Here is an 18,149-nt window from a genome sequence, read left to right as displayed (position 1 = left end):
ATATAGATTATGCCCACCACAGTAGGATATTAAGACCCTATTGCTGAAGACACCATACACTTTGGTTGCAGAATACCAAGAAACCACATTGGAGCCGAGGTAGAAGTGTCCTCTCTGCTGTCTAAGCTTCATAGTGCATAGCTGCTATGCGAGCAACTGGGGTAGACAAGTCAGTAATGGTCTCCTGAGTGTTAGACTTGACATACTATATTACTAACTTGTCAGGTAAGAGGTGCTTACTAGTTTGGTAGTGACACAACTGTTATATGGGTAACCAATTTATTTTGTACTGTATCTGAGGCCAGCTCCATAAGAGAGAGCTGTGGACCTTGTCAAAGGCCCATGGTTGGGAAGTTCATAGGCACTGGGGATGAACCTATGACTTCTGTCTTATTAACTGGACATGTTGTCAAACTGCCTCTTAAATATTTATGTTCATAGTGATGTGCTAGTGCTGTCTTCAGCCTTCATCAAAAAAATTTCTCTTTGTAGCTAACAGCAATTAAGGTACTAGTCACTAGTCAGTGCTGAGAACACATGACTGTGAGTGCTCAGTATTAAATGAGACATTCATGTATATGCACAGGGAACACTGAGCAAGAAGGGGTGAAAACCCTAGTTAGGAGGGCTATGAAATGCTGTCTTATGAGCACGGCATGTCTGTGAAGTGCATGAACTCACAGCAGTGGTGCTTGCCTGCATACAGTCCATACAAGACTAAACCAATAATAGATGAGAGCATGGTTCATAAGGCCTGTCCCACCCTGCTCAGGGGAACTAAGAGCAATCAAAAGATGCAAGAAGAGATGGAATCATTATTTCAATGATAGCAACTGGCTAGCTATGCATGCTTCAAAGGATGGTGTCCTACTCAACCCCATGAGTGACCCTTGTCAAACCCAGCGGGTCACAAAGCAAAAACAAAATAAAAAGACATGAAAGAGGGATGGGAATTCAGTGGAGGGAGAGCTGGTGAGGGTGGGAAAGGATAAAAGAGGGGAGAGAGATGAGTGTGGTCAGAATGGGTTATCATGTATGAAATTGTCAAAAAGTAAATAAATGGAAAAAACAAAGCGAACTCAATAAAGTCTGTTGTAAGCATTTAAAAACAAACACAACAATAAAACCAAGGGGCCTAGAGATGTCTCAGCAGTTAAGAGCTTTTGTTACTATTTCTGAAGGCCAGAGTTCAGTTTCCAGCACCTATATAAGGCATGTCACTCCAGGTTTAAGGGTTCTGATGACCTCCTTTTAGCTCTCTCTCTGTGTGTGTGTGTGTGTGTGTGTGTGTGTGTGTGTGCATGTGTGTGTGTATGTAGGTGCACATGCGCACTTAAAAAAACAACAAAAAACCAGGAAATGAAAAACAGTAAGAAATGATGCATTCCCAAAAATTTGTCAGGGGTATATATTCCTGGAGGCTAGAAATCACAGCCAAAGCTCTAGACTAAATTTCTTAAAAAAAAAAGCTACTTGTATCTTAAAATTACAAAATTTATAATGGAAAGTAAGAAGACTTTCCTAGCATATGTGAGTCCATCGGTTAAATCCTCACCATTGTGAAAAATAATACTCTATTTCCTATCTGTGTTTGCTTTCATATAAGTCATTTTTTTCTCTCAAAACTTTTCAGTGAAACTATACTAGAAGATGGGCTGTGGCTATCTCATGTACTCTCCAAGAGAAGCCCAGCAATGGTACATCATAGATTAAGGGAAGCACATGTGGGAGAAATGCTTAAGAGGAAGTTTGGATCAGAGAACACAGTGCAGTGCATTAGCTGGCCAGGCTGGAGGCCTAAAAATCTCATTCAGAAGACAGAGAGGAGACATGAAAACTAGGGAACAGCATTCAGACTTCAGCAAGAATAATCCGGCAGGGACAGAAGATGACGCTATTCACTCAGTGTCATTTCTGGGTAACTCATTTATGGTGCTGACCTGCACCACAAAAAAAAAAAAAAAAAAAAAAAAAAAAAAAAAGATGCTGCAGAACTAGACAAAATGAGATTATGAGCAGGGGAGGAAACAATGGTGTTCAAGAGGCAATGAGACTACTCAGAAGCAATCATAAAAAGGAGATGTTTAGCAACAAGAATTCTGATTATGCCTCAGTGGTGGAGGAGAAAAATAGTAAGAAATATAAAGAAGCTAGAAGAAACGTTCTTTGCTGGTATAATCTTTTTGTACACTGTGTGAAGATGTTTGTTTAACTTCACCTGCTGAAGGCACTTTCTGCTTGCTTTAATAAAGAGATGTATAGCCAATAGCTAGGCAGGAGAAGATAGGTGGGACTTCTGGGGAGAAATGGGAACTCTGGGAAAGAATTGGAGGTGCAGAAGATATGCTGGCAAGATGCAGAGGAAGTCAGATGTATGGTACTAGGGAGAGGTAATGAGCCATGTGGCAGAATGTAGATTAATATAAATGGGTTAATTTAAATTTTAAGCTAGTTGGGAACAAACCTAAGCAAAGGCCAAGATTTCATACTGAATAAGAAGTCTCCGTGTTATTATTCAGGAGCTGGTGGTACAAACGTGAAGGGCCAAAGGCACCTTGTCATTGGTTGCTCCAAGACACTGATATTTTATTAATTCCACTAAAGTCAGACTTAGTAATGGCAGGCAGACACTAGTGGAAGCCACAGGAAGAGGAGAAGGCAAAGGGCAGAAGACAGACACTTGGTAAGTGTCTATGAAAGTAGAAAAAAACCAACAAAACAAAAACAAAAAGCAACAGATAAATAGTCTTAGATAATGGGGGAGAAAGAAAGACTCTGTAAAGATGTGAAGTATATACTTGCTTTTGTTTTTCTTCTTACCTGTTCATTTTTCTTCTGAACCCATTCCTTGTGCTTTTCTTCAGCAATTATCTTTCTTTTTTCACGCTCTTTCATTTCTTTTGTTTTTTCTATTTGCTGATTTAATTCCTGTGGGGTTTTATTTAAACAAAGAGCAACACTTAATAGAAATACCCAAATCACATAACTGAAAAAAGGCTGACTAAATTAAATATGAATGTAACTTCTCTTATATGACATATACCACAAGTGACAATATCATATTTAAGTAACTCTCAGATAAAAGAAAGCACTGGTACAACATGTAAGTCATTCTGCAGGAATACAAATAATTGGTTGATAACAAAACTCTAGTTTCATAGACTAAACTTCAGCAATTGATATCAACTTTCCTATACATAAATTTTGTCATCACTGTGAGCTACTGGCAGTAGCTCAAGAGAATTATAAATTTCTTTTTACAGTTATTTATTCTTTTATAGTTTTTTTTAAAGAAACATTTTAGATTCTTGATGAAAATAAAGGATGAGAATGAAACAATCCTTAAAATTTTAATTTATAGCTATATTAAAGAAATGTAAAGAAGCTATTTACTTTCCTTAGAGGAAAAAAAAAAAGAATCTAGAGTTTTCTTCATTGATTTTACAGCTGCTGGGATATAAAACAAAACCATGTTCAGATCCCAGATTACTCAACTGCCTTGCTGTCGCTAGAGTCAACGTGTCAGGGCACTTCCTCAGGAGAGAAAATAAAGAAGGTACGGCCAGGAAAATACAAGCTGAATGCCACATGACTTGCTTGCTACTCATCAGTTAAATCCAGGCATTGGTTGAGAAACTTCTCAGACTAGACTTCTCTAGGATTCTACACTCAATCACTGTTCATTGTCCTCTCTCCTTAGTTAGTAGTAATCAGATACATTTACACATCCTCCATTGATCTACTCTCTTATCCAGGCTCCCTTTCCCTAAGACCTACCTGTCTGAGCATACAGGCCAATAAGGGCAATTTTCTCTCAGACTAATTCCAGTACCTTAAATGAAATAATATGTAGGCAGGAACAAAGTTTTTGCACTTTAGAACAAAATCACAGGCTATCTGCTTTCGTGAGTGCTTGTCTAAATTCCACTGGATAGAAGACAGCTGCCTCCTTCACTCAAAAACTCTCAACATTTTAACACTGTCCCTCTAAAAGCAATTTTCTGTCTTGGTATTAAGACTTTTTCATTAACTAGCTCTTATTCCTTGATTACTCTAATACATTTTTACAGATGCTTGCTATACAGCTAACAAGAACCGCATGGTGGTGGTTGTGTATGTGTGTATGTACATGTGCCCATGCATGCAAAAGCACACGAGTGCGCAAGTGCTCACATAATGTATGTGTATGAAGTGTGGGCACATGCATGCCACTGTACACATGTGTAGGTCAGAGGAAAACTTTCAGGAGATGGTTTATCCCTTCCACTGTGGGATCTGGGGATCAAACTTAGGCCATCAGGCTTGCAGGCAAGAACCTTTACCTACTGAGCCAACTCACTGGCCCCACCTTGCTTTTTTAGGTCCTATCTCTGCTTCCCTAGCACTGGATTTATAAGCACACTCTACCATGAGTGGCTTTGTTTGTTTGAGACACAGACTTTTTTTTTTAATTAATTATTTATTTATTTTTATGAGCACTGATTGGTGTTTTACCTACCTATGTATTTGTGTTAAGAATGTCAGAGCCTCTAGATTTAGAGTTACAGACAGTTGTAAGCTGCCATGTGGTGCTAGGAATTGAACCCTAGTCCTCTGGAACTATTGAACCATCTCTCCAGCCCCCACAAGTGGCTTTTTTTTTTTTTCTCAATTTTTTTGAGATAGGGTATCTCTGTGTAACAGCTCTGGCTGTCCTGACACTTGCTTTGTAGACCAGGCTGACCTCGAACTTCCAGAAATCTGCCAGCCTCTGCCTCCCGAGTGCTGGGATTAAAGGTGTGTGCCCCCACTGCCCAGCAAGAGTGGCTATTTCAAGGTCTGGGAAATCATACTTAGGCCCGGATGTTTGCACAGTGCACCTTATGGCCAGTGCTATCTCCTCAACCAATAAACCACTCTTAAAAATAAAATCAGGCCTGTTTTGGGAAATTTTGTTTACATAACTATCAGATCTATATGTAGAGACTTATTTATATATATATATATATAAGTAATCGTATGAGTGCACACATGGGTGTATATATAGGTATATTTTTCTCCTTTGTTTTCTGACATAACATGTACTACAATAATTTCCTAGTCAGTTTTCTTCAGAATGGTTTTCAAGCCATTAATCACTGTCACCAGTTTTTGTCATTGAGAACTCTAAATCACCCCTTTGCCATGAAGTTCTGCCTCAGAGTATTCAATTTATGCTGGTTTTCTCAAAAAGAAGAAACTAATACCACTCTACTTTTCTAACATCTCTACCCCACCATCCTGCCCTTTAAAGAAGCCATGTCCTCAGAGTTAAAAGCAGTTTTACAGTTTAGATGTACAACTAGGTATGAATGATCAGACTTATATCCTTCTAAAGGTTCTTTAAGTAATGAACAATTGTAGACGGGTTTACTCAGACCTTATATCCTGTTTTATAGTGTCAATTTTCATTAGTGTAAGGGCTAAAGACGACCCTGTAATACCTAGAAAATGCTACCACTAACCTACATAGTAGTCTAATTCCAGAGGATGTTTTAATATTTTGCCCATCCAAAATACACATTATATCCTAGACACAAGAATCTCTCCCAAGGTAGGCCTTGACTTGTGTATCACTGATGTAGGCCTCATCCAGGACAGGAGTGTTCTCTCAAAAGCCCGACATAGTCTTCTGGGATACCACTATTTCAATAGGATACAGTTATTTTCCCATAGACTACACACTTTATGGTAAAAATAAAATCAACATGCATTTGTATTTCAATATATTGCGACTACCTACAAAGAAGTTTTAGCCACTGAAGGTAACAGTTAAAAACAATACAAAATAGCTTTGACCACTCTATATCCATCTGATTGCTTTATCCAAAGCTAATTAATTAAATGACAAAAGTTAATGTGGTGGGGTGGGGGAAAAAACTATCTGGTTTACTAAAAAGGGTATTTTACAATTTTGAACACATTAATGTATAAAGCTAATTAATGGAACCAAAGATTATAGAGAGAATGGGGCTAGAGAGATAGCTCAGTTGTTAGAAGCATGTTCTTGCAGAGAATCCAGTTCAAGTTCCTAGCACCCAAATCAGGTGGAGCACAACCACCTGTAACTGCAGATCCAGAGGTCTAGTGCCTTCTTCTGGACTCCACAGGCATTTGCATTCATGGGCACATAGACACACACATGTGAGTGTGCATGTGCATGCACATGAAGTAATAAAAATAAACCTTAAAAGAGACCATAGAGAATCTAGGCAGCTAGCTAAACAATTTTTCAAAGTAATAAAAATGTAAATAAAATACAAATAATCTACAAAGTCCAATATGTTGGCTTTTATAATATTGATGTTCAAAAATAATTATAAATGTTTAAAATTTATAAATGGATAATTTGAATGAGTTAAAACAATTATAACTCTAACAAAACTGTCTGAAATGATTATGTCTGTTGATGGACTCAGACACTTATGAATGAGGCTAATCTTTTTAATGGTCCAACTTACCACAAAAATTTCCTTTAAATTTTAAAGGAAAAAAAAACAATAATGCCAGAATATTGAGAAAGGAGGACTAGAGAGAGGAGAAGGGACAGACTAGGGTGTCAGGGGTGGATATGATTAAAGTACATTATATACTCAAACAAAAATCTCATTACACATTCTGTAACTTTGCACAAGCATGCACTAATTAAGTAATTAAATAGTTAAGCTAACTGTGGTAGTCTACTAATCGAAATCCCAACATTTGGGAGGTGAGGCAGGAAGAACATTGAGTTTGGGGTCAGCCAGGATGACTAGCAAATTCGAGGACATCCTGGGATATAAAAAATATACCGACTCCAAACTGTCATAATAATAAGTAAATATTAAGGCTGACTCATTTATTTTTAAAACAAAATCTTGATATTGTGGGGAAAGGCACTTATATTGGTAATCAATTCCAGTTCTAACTTTTCCACTGATTGAAAACTCAACCAAGTTACTTCTCTCTAGTTTCCTGATTTTTAGCTTTAGTAGGGTCATCCTACATGTTGATATCCCTGGCATGACTGGTACATAAGATTCAGATAAAAATACCTTAGACATGTCAGAGTTACATAATAAGGTAGCACAAGAAATGCCAAATAATTCAAAACATGAAAAGGATTTAATCCTTATAAATAATTAAACCCTGATATATGCTTAACCATTGTGGTGTGAACTTCATACTACTTTAATTTGTTCTCAAAACAACTTTTCATAGTAATTATCACCTTTCATACTCAACAACAGCTAACCTGAATTGAGTGCTTTCTATACACTCGGCCAAATTTCAACAGTTTGTTCTCCCCCTTTCACTGAAACACAGAAGACTATGCTCAAAGACTGTTTGGAATGGAGAAAGTATGGCTCAAATGTGTGCTGTTAACTACTCCTCTACTGCTAATGTCTGATTTGTAGATGAAGAATGTAAAGCCAAGAGAATGTAAATAACTTTCCCAAGTTAAAATTTCAGCTTTATCAGGCAAGATTTCCAGTGGAGGGATTGGGACACCAACCCAGCCACAAAACCTTTGACCTAAAATTTGTCCTGCCTACAAGATGAGCTAGGGTAAAGGTGGTGTAGAAATTGTGGGAGTGGCCAACCAATGACTGCTCCAGCTTGAGACCTATACCATGGGAGGGAGCCCACCCCTTACACTGCCTGGAGGTCCAGGACCCAGAGGCTGGAAGGTTAGAGACCTAGGATAGAACCAAACATGAGTGGGGGGGGGAAAGTCAATGAAATGATTCATAATGATATTCTGCTATACTTGTAGATGGATGCCTAGTTCAATTGTCATCAAAAGCTTCTTCACTCAGCAACTAATAGAAATAGATACCAAGACCTACAGCCAAAAATTAGGTGGAGCTGATGCTCAGGGAATCATGCTAAAAAAAGAAAGTAAGGACTGTAGGAGCCAGAGGGGTCAAGGATACCACAAGAAAACTCACTGAATCACCTAGGCTCACAGGGGCTCACAGAGACTGAACTGACAACCAGAAGCCTGCATGGGACTGACCTAGGCCCTCTGCACATATGTTACAGTTGTGTAGCTTGGTCCTCTTGTGACACTTCTGACAGTGGGAACAGGGGCTGTCTCTGACTCTGTTGCCTGCTTTTGGGAACCCTTCCTTGCTGGGGATGTCATTCTGTATGCTGTGAATGTGTTGCTCTGATTGATTGATAAATAAAGTGCCGATTGGCCAGTAGCCAGGAAGGAAGTATAAGTGGGACAAAGAGAGAGGAGAATTCTGGGAAGAGGAAGGCTGAGTCAGGAGATGCTGCCAGTTGCCACCGCCATGAGAAATAACATGTAAAAATACCAGTAAGCCAAAAGCCACATGGCAAGGTATAGATTTATAGAAATGGGTTAATTTGAGATATAAGAACTAGATAGCAAGAAGCCTGCCATGGCCATACAGTTTATAAGTAATATAAGTCTCTGTGTGTTTACTTGGGTCTGAGTGGCTGCTGGTCCAAGTGGGACTGGAGAAAACTCTAGCTACAAATGGTGCCAGAAAGTGGAGGCAAGAGTTTCCACCTAAAACCTGAGAAAGATTCTAAAAATGGAGCTAAAAACAGCTTCCTAGTTGTCTCTCTCAAGTTAGCAGCAGCCTGCGGGCTTGAGCTACTCTATGGCAGGTTCGTGGCGTGCGGGCTTGACCTATGCCATGTTACACAGAGGTATCTCCAAGCTGTGCACTATGCTACGTGGTGGATATAGTTCTTGCTAGTTTAAAAAAAAAAAAAAGGCATAGACCCACTGCCTCCCAGAGTCCTGCGGTGAGCATCCTTCCTCCAAAGCTGGTGATAAACATAGTTCTACCATGTTGGAAAGCTGAGGTGGGTGGAGCCAGCAGCCACAGCTGCCTTTTCAGTCCTAGAAATGCTGCGATTTAAAGCAAGAGGTTCACAATAAGATAGATTCAGATGGAATAGTTTACAATGTGTGTAAAAGTGTATATAGGCTTGCAAGAGAGACAAAAAGAAATATATACAGTTATATAAAGAAATGATTTTAAAAAATAGTCTCTAAAGAGAAAGTAAATGTAATATAAAAAATAAGCCACTTAAAGATGGATATTACACAGAGAATCCGGATTGTGTTGTCTTTGATATTTTTAACTGCAGAAAGGCATTTGATTGTAAAGAGTGCTCAGTTAAACCAATATGTATATTTTAAAGGTACCTTGACTTCAAAATTTTGATTTAAGGATATGTTGCTTTGGAAAGGAGGCTCTGCTTTTATTCCTACAGAAAGCAAGAGGCTATGGATTTGTTCCAGATTAAGATACATCAGGTTTGACCAGCCAAGACTCCCTGAAAGATCTCCGATGACACCATGGCCCAGATGATCCAACATCCAGAACGGTTACAAGGCAACTGGCTCAAACAATACAACCTCACAGACTATCCTCCTATAATCCTAACATTTTCTTTGTGTCCCCATAAGAATACAGCACCCTCATAGAGCAGAAAGAAGTAAGAAAAGCTACGTCCAAAATCCCAAATATGCCAAGCTGGCTTTGGAGATGAAATTGGCTCATTCCTTCTCTAAACCCACGCATATTGCTAAAATAAAAGGTTGAGAGATTTTTCTGTCCCATATCAGAAGAGCCCTCTGGTGTGGGACAGAGCAAAACCAGTATTTTAATTTAAAGCAGGTTGATTATAAATGCAATCTCTTTCTAAAAAGAAAAGGGGAGATAGATATGATAGGATAAATAGTAACAACTTGTTTAAAAATGTTTATATTGCTATGATTTTAGTTTATTGATACAAGTTTAAACTTAATTTTGTTATACTGTATATATATTTCTACTCTTGTTTGAGGTAGTATATTTATGTAACCCATTTAGATTAAAATGGATAATTTAAAAATACAAATTAATAATTAGTCTTCCATGATAGTCAAACTTATAGTCATGTTAAGTTTTCTAGATATAATTCAATTCGGTAGGTAATCTTCAAACACTTCAAAGACCTACAGAATATGGCATTTAAAATGCTTTAAAAATTTAGACTTTCTGGTCAGGGAGACATGTCTGCTCCTGGCATCACTGATTTACTTCAGAGAGGAGGATGAGCATCGAAGACACTCTATATGGAGTTTATCTTCTTCTTGGCAAAAATAGACATTTGAGCAAGAAACTATTCTTGCCTGGACTGCTTAATCGACTGGACATGCAGTACCCATAGGGAGGTGACCACTGAACTTCGCTTGACAAAATGGTCCTTCAGGTTTCTGCTTCGCAGAGGAAACTGCCAGACATTCTACAGGACACAGAGAGAAGTGACTGAGAGACTCTAGGCCTGTGGGCTGAAGACAGATGCCCCAACTTTACAGAGGAACTTTGGATGACTGACCAGCCTGCCAGCTGTCTCTGTCTACTCTTGCAAGACTCCCAAAAGTTGCTTGTGTCCTTCTCCCATTTTTCAGGTAGTATTATATCCTTCTGAGGTCTTTGATGTAGTTGAAGACTAGATAGTTATAATTTTCTTTGGTTATGATAAGAGATAAGATTGATATAAAACTTTAGGCTCACAAATATAGGATAGATAGGATATTTTCTTTGATTTTGCCAAATATAAATAGACTAGAGATTGTAACTATAATTCTTGCTTGATAATTGTTTTGTTATATGTAATTTTACTATGTTAAACTTAAAAACCTTCCTTTTAGAAAGAAAAGAAAAGGGGAAGTGCTAGGGATGTCTTTCTGTATGCTGTGAATGTGTAGCTTTGATTGATTGATAAATAAAGTGCTGATTGGCCAGTAGCCAGGCAGGAAGTATAGTATAGGCGGGATAAGCAGAGAGGAGAATTCTAGGAAGTGGAAGGCTGTGTGAGGAGACACTGCCAGCTGCTGCCACTGCCATAAGAAGCAAGATGTAAAGTACCAGTAAGCCATGAGCCATGTGGCAACTTATAGATTAATAGAAATGGGTTAATTTGAGATATAAGAACTAAATAGCAAGAAGCCTGCCATGGCCATACAGTTTATAAGTAATATAAGTCTCTGTGTGTTTACTTGGGTCTGAGCAGCTGCAGGAGCTGGGTGGATACAGAAAAACTCCAACTACACTTCCTCCTACTGGATTGCTTCATCCAGCCTTAATAGGAGAGAAGGGGCACAGTTTCAATGCAACTTGATATGCCATGGCTGGTTGATATACATGGGAGGCCTGCCCTTTTCTGAAGAGAAAAGGAGGAAGAGTCTGTGGTGGGGAGGGGGCAGTTACAGCTGCAGTTGGGATGTAAAAAGAAAAAATATTCAGCCTTGTTCTATATGACTCCACAGGCCAGATTTTCTTTCTACTTTGCTCTAATTTAAGAAACTTCTTGCTCTGTATACTGAGCAAAATTGATTTGAAGTAACTCCTTTTTTCTTAACAAGTGATCTGTACGGAGGGTCCAGACAGAGCCAGACACACCTCAGTGGCCTCTGCTTTACCACAAGGTAGAAATCAGACGGCAAGTCGAATACTAATTCAATGGTTTAAAAACAAGCAAAACCAAAGTACAGTACGAGTTGTTGCACAAAACTGAGACATTTCAGATACATATGTGTACACATATTCATTTTCTGTGTGACAGAAAGAACAGATTCGTTACTGTGGACAAGTATTTCTATTGATTGCTTTTTTTAAACTCCCCCGGATGACCTTGAACTTTTGATCCTCCTAAATACTGGAATTGCAGATTGAGAAACAGGCATGTGCCATCACACCTGTAGAGTTTATGCCATTCTGGGAAAGGACTCCAGGGCTTCATGAATGCTTAGTAAGCATTCTACCAATTAAGCTACATCTTCAGACCTGAACAAATATTTTTAAGAGGCACTGTACTGAGACTATGGGTGTGGGCCAGTAGTAGAGACTTTGTCTAGCATGTACAGGGTCCTAGATTTGATTCCCAATACTGTGGGGGTTGGGGAAAGGGGCTAGGCTAAGAGGGTAAGATAAGATTCTTGTCTTGGATCTCAAGAATACAAATTAATATGCAAAATTGAAGATCATGATGGCAATAATAAAAATAATACCAGTAAAACCAAAACCAGTCATCGTCATACTTTGTTTCATTTAATTGTTACAGAAGTCCTTGACACATACAATTTCATCCCTCTTGTATAGATGGAAAATTTGAAGTACAGAAGTTTAAATAACTTGGCTAATGTCAACCAGCAAGTGAAAAGGCTATAACTAGGGCTCTTATTAGTCTTTCCTGATACCAAACCATAAGTCTTTCTTAAGTCCTGTTAACAAGGAAGGGCTTCTTGTAGACAAATTTCTAAATAGTCTTATTAAATAAAAAAACACGGAGCCAGAAATTTGGGTTAAAGTCTTAGAGAGATCAGGGAAATATGGAAAGCCACCTGCTAACCTCACCTCACCAACTCCACAGCTTCCAAAGAGAGCAACTTCCTGTCTACTCAGGCTTATATGCCTTGCTTTTCTGCCCTCTTACTGGCTCTTAGCCCAGCTACCTCACTTCCTCTTCCTACACAGCTCCGTCACTTTCCGTCTGTCTGTACAGACCTCCAGGTCTCTATTGCTGGTACTGGGATTAAAGGAGTGTGTCACCATGCTTGGCTCTGTTCCCTAGTGTGGCCTTGAACACACAGAGATCCTGCCTGCTAAGGGATTAAGGGCATTTGCTGCCTGACTTCTTTGTTTACTTAAAATGGTTGGCCTTTTCCCTCTGATCTCTAGGAAAGCTTTATTTATTAGCATACAAATAAAATATCACCACATTTCAGCACAAATAAAATATCACCACAGCTTCCCTCACAGAGTACCTTTCCAGGAACAGATTTACATTCTAGAATATAGAGTAACATGTAGTAGGAATTAGCCAAATGGATTGGTACCTATAATCATTTGACTTATGCCAAACCTCCTGACTTGTGACTCTCTACCTAGTTAGAAATTTAACATAGAAATAATTACTTTTAAAACTGATAAGGAATTATTTTAATACTATAAAGGGTTTAGTTTACATAATTTTTATATTAACATGTTTACTAACAGATGAAAATGAAATCTCCACACAGTGAACAAATTTTGACACATATTTAGTGCATTCTATACATAATATTATTAGGAAACCACTTTAAAATGATACTAAAAATATTAAATAAGGACTGGGAATGTAATGAAAGGTAAGAGCACTTGCCTGGCATGTTGAAGGCTTTAGTTAAATTCTCAGAACAAAGAAGTATTTTCAATGATATGGAACTATATTAATATGTAACAGGCAGAAAATGCAGGTTATAAAAGAGTTTGATTCTATTTCTTTAAAAATAAGAAGCACCCCTTAATATTCTTTGCCTTCTATGTTTAGATATGAAGAATTAAGACAGAAAGGTTGGGTGGGCATGGATACGCATGCCTTTAATTCCACCACTCAGGAAGCAGAGGCAGGTGGATCTCTGTGAGTTTGAAGACAGCCTGTCTACATACTGATTTCCAGGACAGCAAGGTCTACATAGTGAGACCCTGTCTTCAAAGACAGAAAGGTTGGATAATGAGTCTGGGGAATATAAAATTATACAAATCTAAACTAATTTGTTTTTTGAGTTTGGACAGAGTTCAAAAAGAGATTTACTCACAGAAAAATTGTCCATGAGCAATGCTGAGAGCAGAGAAACATGAAACACCTTCAGAAGCCAGCAGGTCCCAGCACATACTCACTTTAGGATGTGCTCTTTGGGTGGTGATGGGTAGTTGTCTCTGTTTCAGCTTCTCTGTCATTTCTTCAGATTTTTACTCATTATATAGTTAAGTTTATATTAGTTAAATGTACATATGCTAAGGTTCCATTGAATGTGCGTATTTATATACATTAGTACATAGTCCTTTGCTGTGGGATGATTTGTATGTCCTGTGGGAGCCCTTCTTGGGTTCTTTGTGGCGTTACCCAGCAGGTCCGCATAGAGGATGATTGGGACCATGGGCCTGAGTGCAGGTGTTTGAGATGGTCTGCACTTGGCTGTGCTGGGGGGGATGGTCTGTATGTCAAGTTGCTCTGATTGGTTAATAAATAAAACCTGATCGGCCGTGGCTAGGCAGGAAGGATAGGCAGGACTAACAGAGAGGAGAAATAAAAGGCCCAGGAAGGCAGAAGGACTGGCTGCAGCTGCCACCAAGACCAGAGACGCTGCAGCCGCCGCAATGACCAGAGATGCTGCAGCCTCCACCATGACCAGAGACACTGCAGCCGCCACCAAGACCAGAGACGCTGCAGCCGCCGCCATGACCAGCAGCATGTGAAGATGCTGGTATGCCACCAGCCATGTGGCGAAGTATAGATTTATGGAAATGAATTAATTTAAGCTATAAGCACAGTTAGCAAGAAGCCTGCCACGGCCATACAGTTTGTAAGCTATATAAGTCTCTGTGTTTACTTGGTTGGGTCTGAGCGGCTGTGGGACTGGCGGGTGGCAGAGATTTGTCCTGACTGTGGGCAAGGCAGGAAAACTCTCAAGCTACAGTCCTTTGTATCAATGGTTGCTATTTATGAATACAACCAAGAATAGATCAAAAATATTGAGAGAAAATTGTGCTCATCTCTCTCACAGACAGGTTTTTTTTTTAACATCATCTTCTAAATAATATAGCATAACAACTACTAACACAGTATTTACATTATATTCAATAGTATAAACAATTCAAAGATGACTTAAAGTATGAAAAAGATGTGTATAGGTTATTAAGTAAGTGTTATGCTGTTTAATATAATGAGCCTTCATAGCTGAGGATCTGTGCATCTAAGAACTTGAAACCCATCCTTTACTGATGCCAATGAGTTACTCTTTATTTACAAAAAGATAACCCAGAATGCTACATGTCATAATATCAGACTTGGTCATCGACAGGTGCTGAAGTAAGAAGGACTCATTTCTTAATGGTGCTTAAGCTTGTTTTTCAGACTCCCTCCTAAGGAGAAAATAGCCTGCCTTTCTTGCTGTGGATATCACTCTATATAAATAAAACACTGATGGCCAGTGACCAGACAGGAAGTATAGGCGGGACAAAGAGAGAGGAGAATTGGGGAAACAGGAAGAAGGAGGAGAGAGACTGCAGCCACCGCCAGGACAAGCAGCATGTAGAGACTCTGGTAAGCCACCAGCCACGTGGCAAGGTATAGATTTATAGAAATGGGTTAATTTAAGATAAAAGAGCAGTTAGCAAGAAGCCTGCCATGGCCATACAGTTTATAAGTGATATAAGCGTCTGAGTGATTCTTTTATAAGTAGATTGTGGGACTGCGGGGCTTGGGGAACCTGGAGAGAAGCCCTCCAGCTACAAATGGCGCCCAATGGCTCGAGTTTCCACCTTAAACCTGAGAATATTTAATAACCAATTCTAAACAGAGCCAAAACCAGGTTCCTGCTTCTTGTCTCATACGGGCAGCTAGATGCGGCAAAACGCAAGTTTGGACACTGGCAGGTTCCTGGCGGGTGCGTTTGACCGGCAGTATGGCGAAAATTAGGCATCTGCCAGCGGCAAATTAAGCTGTGTGGTAGATTTAGTCTTTACTAGTATTTAAAAAAAAAAAAAAAGAGGTTTCTGGGCTACACGCTGCTTTGATAAAAGCTTAGACCCACTATTTCTGAGACTTGATGACTCCCAGAGCTGGCGGAAAACATACCACTGCTGTGTTGGGAAGCTGAAGTGGGCGGAGCCAGCAGCCACAGCACCCTTTCAGGCTTACAATGGTACAGTTTAAAGCAATAGGCTCAAGGTAATATAAAACATAAGCCACGTAAAGATGGCTACCACACAGAAAATCTGGATTATGTTGTCTTTGATATTTGTAACTGAAGAAAAACATTTGATTACAAAAGCTGTTGAGTTATGCCAAAATGTATATTTTAAAGGTACCTTGACTTCAAAATTTGGATATAAGGATATGTTACTTTGGAAAAGAGGTTCTGCTTTTGTTTCCACAGAAAGCCAGAGGCTGTGGACTTGTTCCAGATTAAGATACATCAGGTTTCACCAGCCAAGACCCCCTGAAAGGACTCCGATGACACCATGGCCCAGATGATCCAACATCCAGATCGGTTTCAAGGCAACTGGTTCACACAATACAGCCTCACGGACTACCCCATAGGTCTAAAATTTTCTTTGCGTCCCCATAAGATACAGCGCCCCCCTCCAGCAGGAAGTAGTAAGAGATGCTACGCCCAAATTCCCAAATATACCAAGCTGGCTTTAGAGGTGGAATTGGCTCACTCCCCCTCTAAACCCAGACATATTGCTTTTAAAAAAAAAAAAAAAAATGGTTAAGGGATTCTTGTGTCCCAAATCAGAAGAGCCCTCTGGTGTGGGACAGAGAAAAACCAATATTTTTATTTAAAACAGGTTGATTATAAATGTGATCTCTTTCTAAAAAAGAAAAGGGGATATGATATATAGGAGGATATGGAGATGATAAGATAAAAGGGTAGATTAATGAACCTACTTTTAAAGAACAACTTGTTTAAAATGTTTTACATTGGTATAGATTTTAGTTTATGTTTAAAATGTTTTACATTGGTATAAATTTTAGTTCATTGATACAAACTTGAAGTTAATTTTGTTATACTCTCTCTATATATATATATATTTCTATTCTTGTTTGAGGTATTATGTTTATATAACTCATTTAAAATTGTAATGGATAATTAAAAAATAGATTAATAATTAGTCATCTATGATAATCATATCTGTAGCCATGTTAGTTAAGTCTTCTAGGTATACATAGATATATTTCAGATAGATAGGTAATCTTCAAACACTTCATAGACCTGGAGAATATGACATTTAAATAACTTAGAATTCTGTTGACGTGAGACACAATTGCTCCTGGCTGCACCAATTTGATCCCGAGAGAATGTTGGGCTTCTAAGACATTTCCATTTGGAAGTTTGTCTTTTTGGCACAAAATGGCCTACTGGGCAAAGAACTGCCCTTGCCTTGATGGCTGACAGTACAAATGCAATGCTGTCCTTTCTGGACAAGCGGGACACAAGAAAAGCGACCACTGTACTCTGCCAAGACAGGGTAAAATGGTCTCTTAAAATTCCTGCTTCTAAAAATGGTCTGTCAGATACTCTAGGCCTGTAGCCAATTTAAATGCACCAACAATGCTGAAAAACATTAGGTGACTGTCCAGGCTGCCAGCTGTCTTGGTCTACTTTTGCAAGATTCCCGAAAGTTGCTTGCATCCATCTACCATTTCTCAGGTACCATTATGTTCCTTCTCAGGTCTTTGATGTGGTTGAAGACTAGATAGTCGTAATTTCCTCAGTTATGATAAAAGATAAGTTAGCTATAAAACATTAAACTCACAAATATAAGATAGATAGGACATCTTCTTTAATATTGTAACTATAATTCTTGCTCGGTAATTGTTTTGTTATATGTAATTTTACCATGTTAAAGTTAAAACCTTCCTTTTTAAAAAAAGAAGAAAGGGGAAGTGCTGTGGATATCACTCTATATAAATAAAACACTGATGGCCAGTGACCAGACAGGAAGTATAGGCGGGACAAAGAGAGAGGAGAATTGGGGAAACAGGAAGAAGGAGGAGAGAGACTGCAGCCACCGCCAGGACAAGCAGCATGTAGAGACTCTGGTAAGCCACCAGCCACGTGGCAAGGTATAGATTTATAGAAATGGGTTAATTTAAGATAAAAGAGCAGTTAGCAAGAAGCCTGCCACGGCCATACAGTTTATAAGTGATATAAGCGTCTGAGTGATTATTTTATAAGTGGATTGTGGGACTGCGGGGCTTGGGGAACCTGGAGAGAAGCCCTCCAGCTACTCTTTCTTTCTTTCTTTCTTTCTTTCTTTCTTTCTTTCTTTCTTTCTTTCTTTCTTTCTTTCTTTCTTTCTTTCTTTCTTTCTTTCTTTCTTTCTCTCTCTCTCTCTCTCTCTCTCTCTCTCTCTCTCTCTCTCTCTCTCTCTCTCTCTCTCTCTCTCTCTTTCTCTTTTCAAGACAGGGTTTCTGTGTGTAACAGTCCTGGCTGTCCTAGAACTCCTTTTGTAGACCAGGCTGACCTTGAACTCACAGAGATCTGCCTGCATCTGCCTCCCAAGTGCTAAGACTAAAGACGTGTACCACCACTGCCTGGCAAGAAAATACTATTTCTAAATAAGATT

At 39.0% G+C, this 18,149-nt stretch overlaps 1 protein-coding gene across 1 annotated transcript in view; it reads right to left on the bottom strand.

The window, feature by feature from the left end:
• The window catches only part of Ccdc34 (coiled-coil domain containing 34), a 35,546-nt gene that overhangs the window by 13,881 nt on the left and 3,516 nt on the right, over positions 1-18,149 (bottom strand). Inside the window, exon 3 of the mRNA XM_028882382.2 lies at positions 2,821-2,928. Coding sequence (XP_028738215.1) covers positions 2,821-2,928 — 108 coding nt within the window. The remainder of the gene's footprint in view (positions 1-2,820; positions 2,929-18,149) is intronic.

The sequence above is a fragment of the Peromyscus leucopus genome, chromosome 4 (assembly GCF_004664715.2).
Source record: "Peromyscus leucopus breed LL Stock chromosome 4, UCI_PerLeu_2.1, whole genome shotgun sequence".
Lineage (NCBI taxonomy): Eukaryota > Metazoa > Chordata > Mammalia > Rodentia > Cricetidae > Peromyscus > Peromyscus leucopus.
This window is presented reverse-complemented; position numbering and strand designations above follow the sequence as displayed.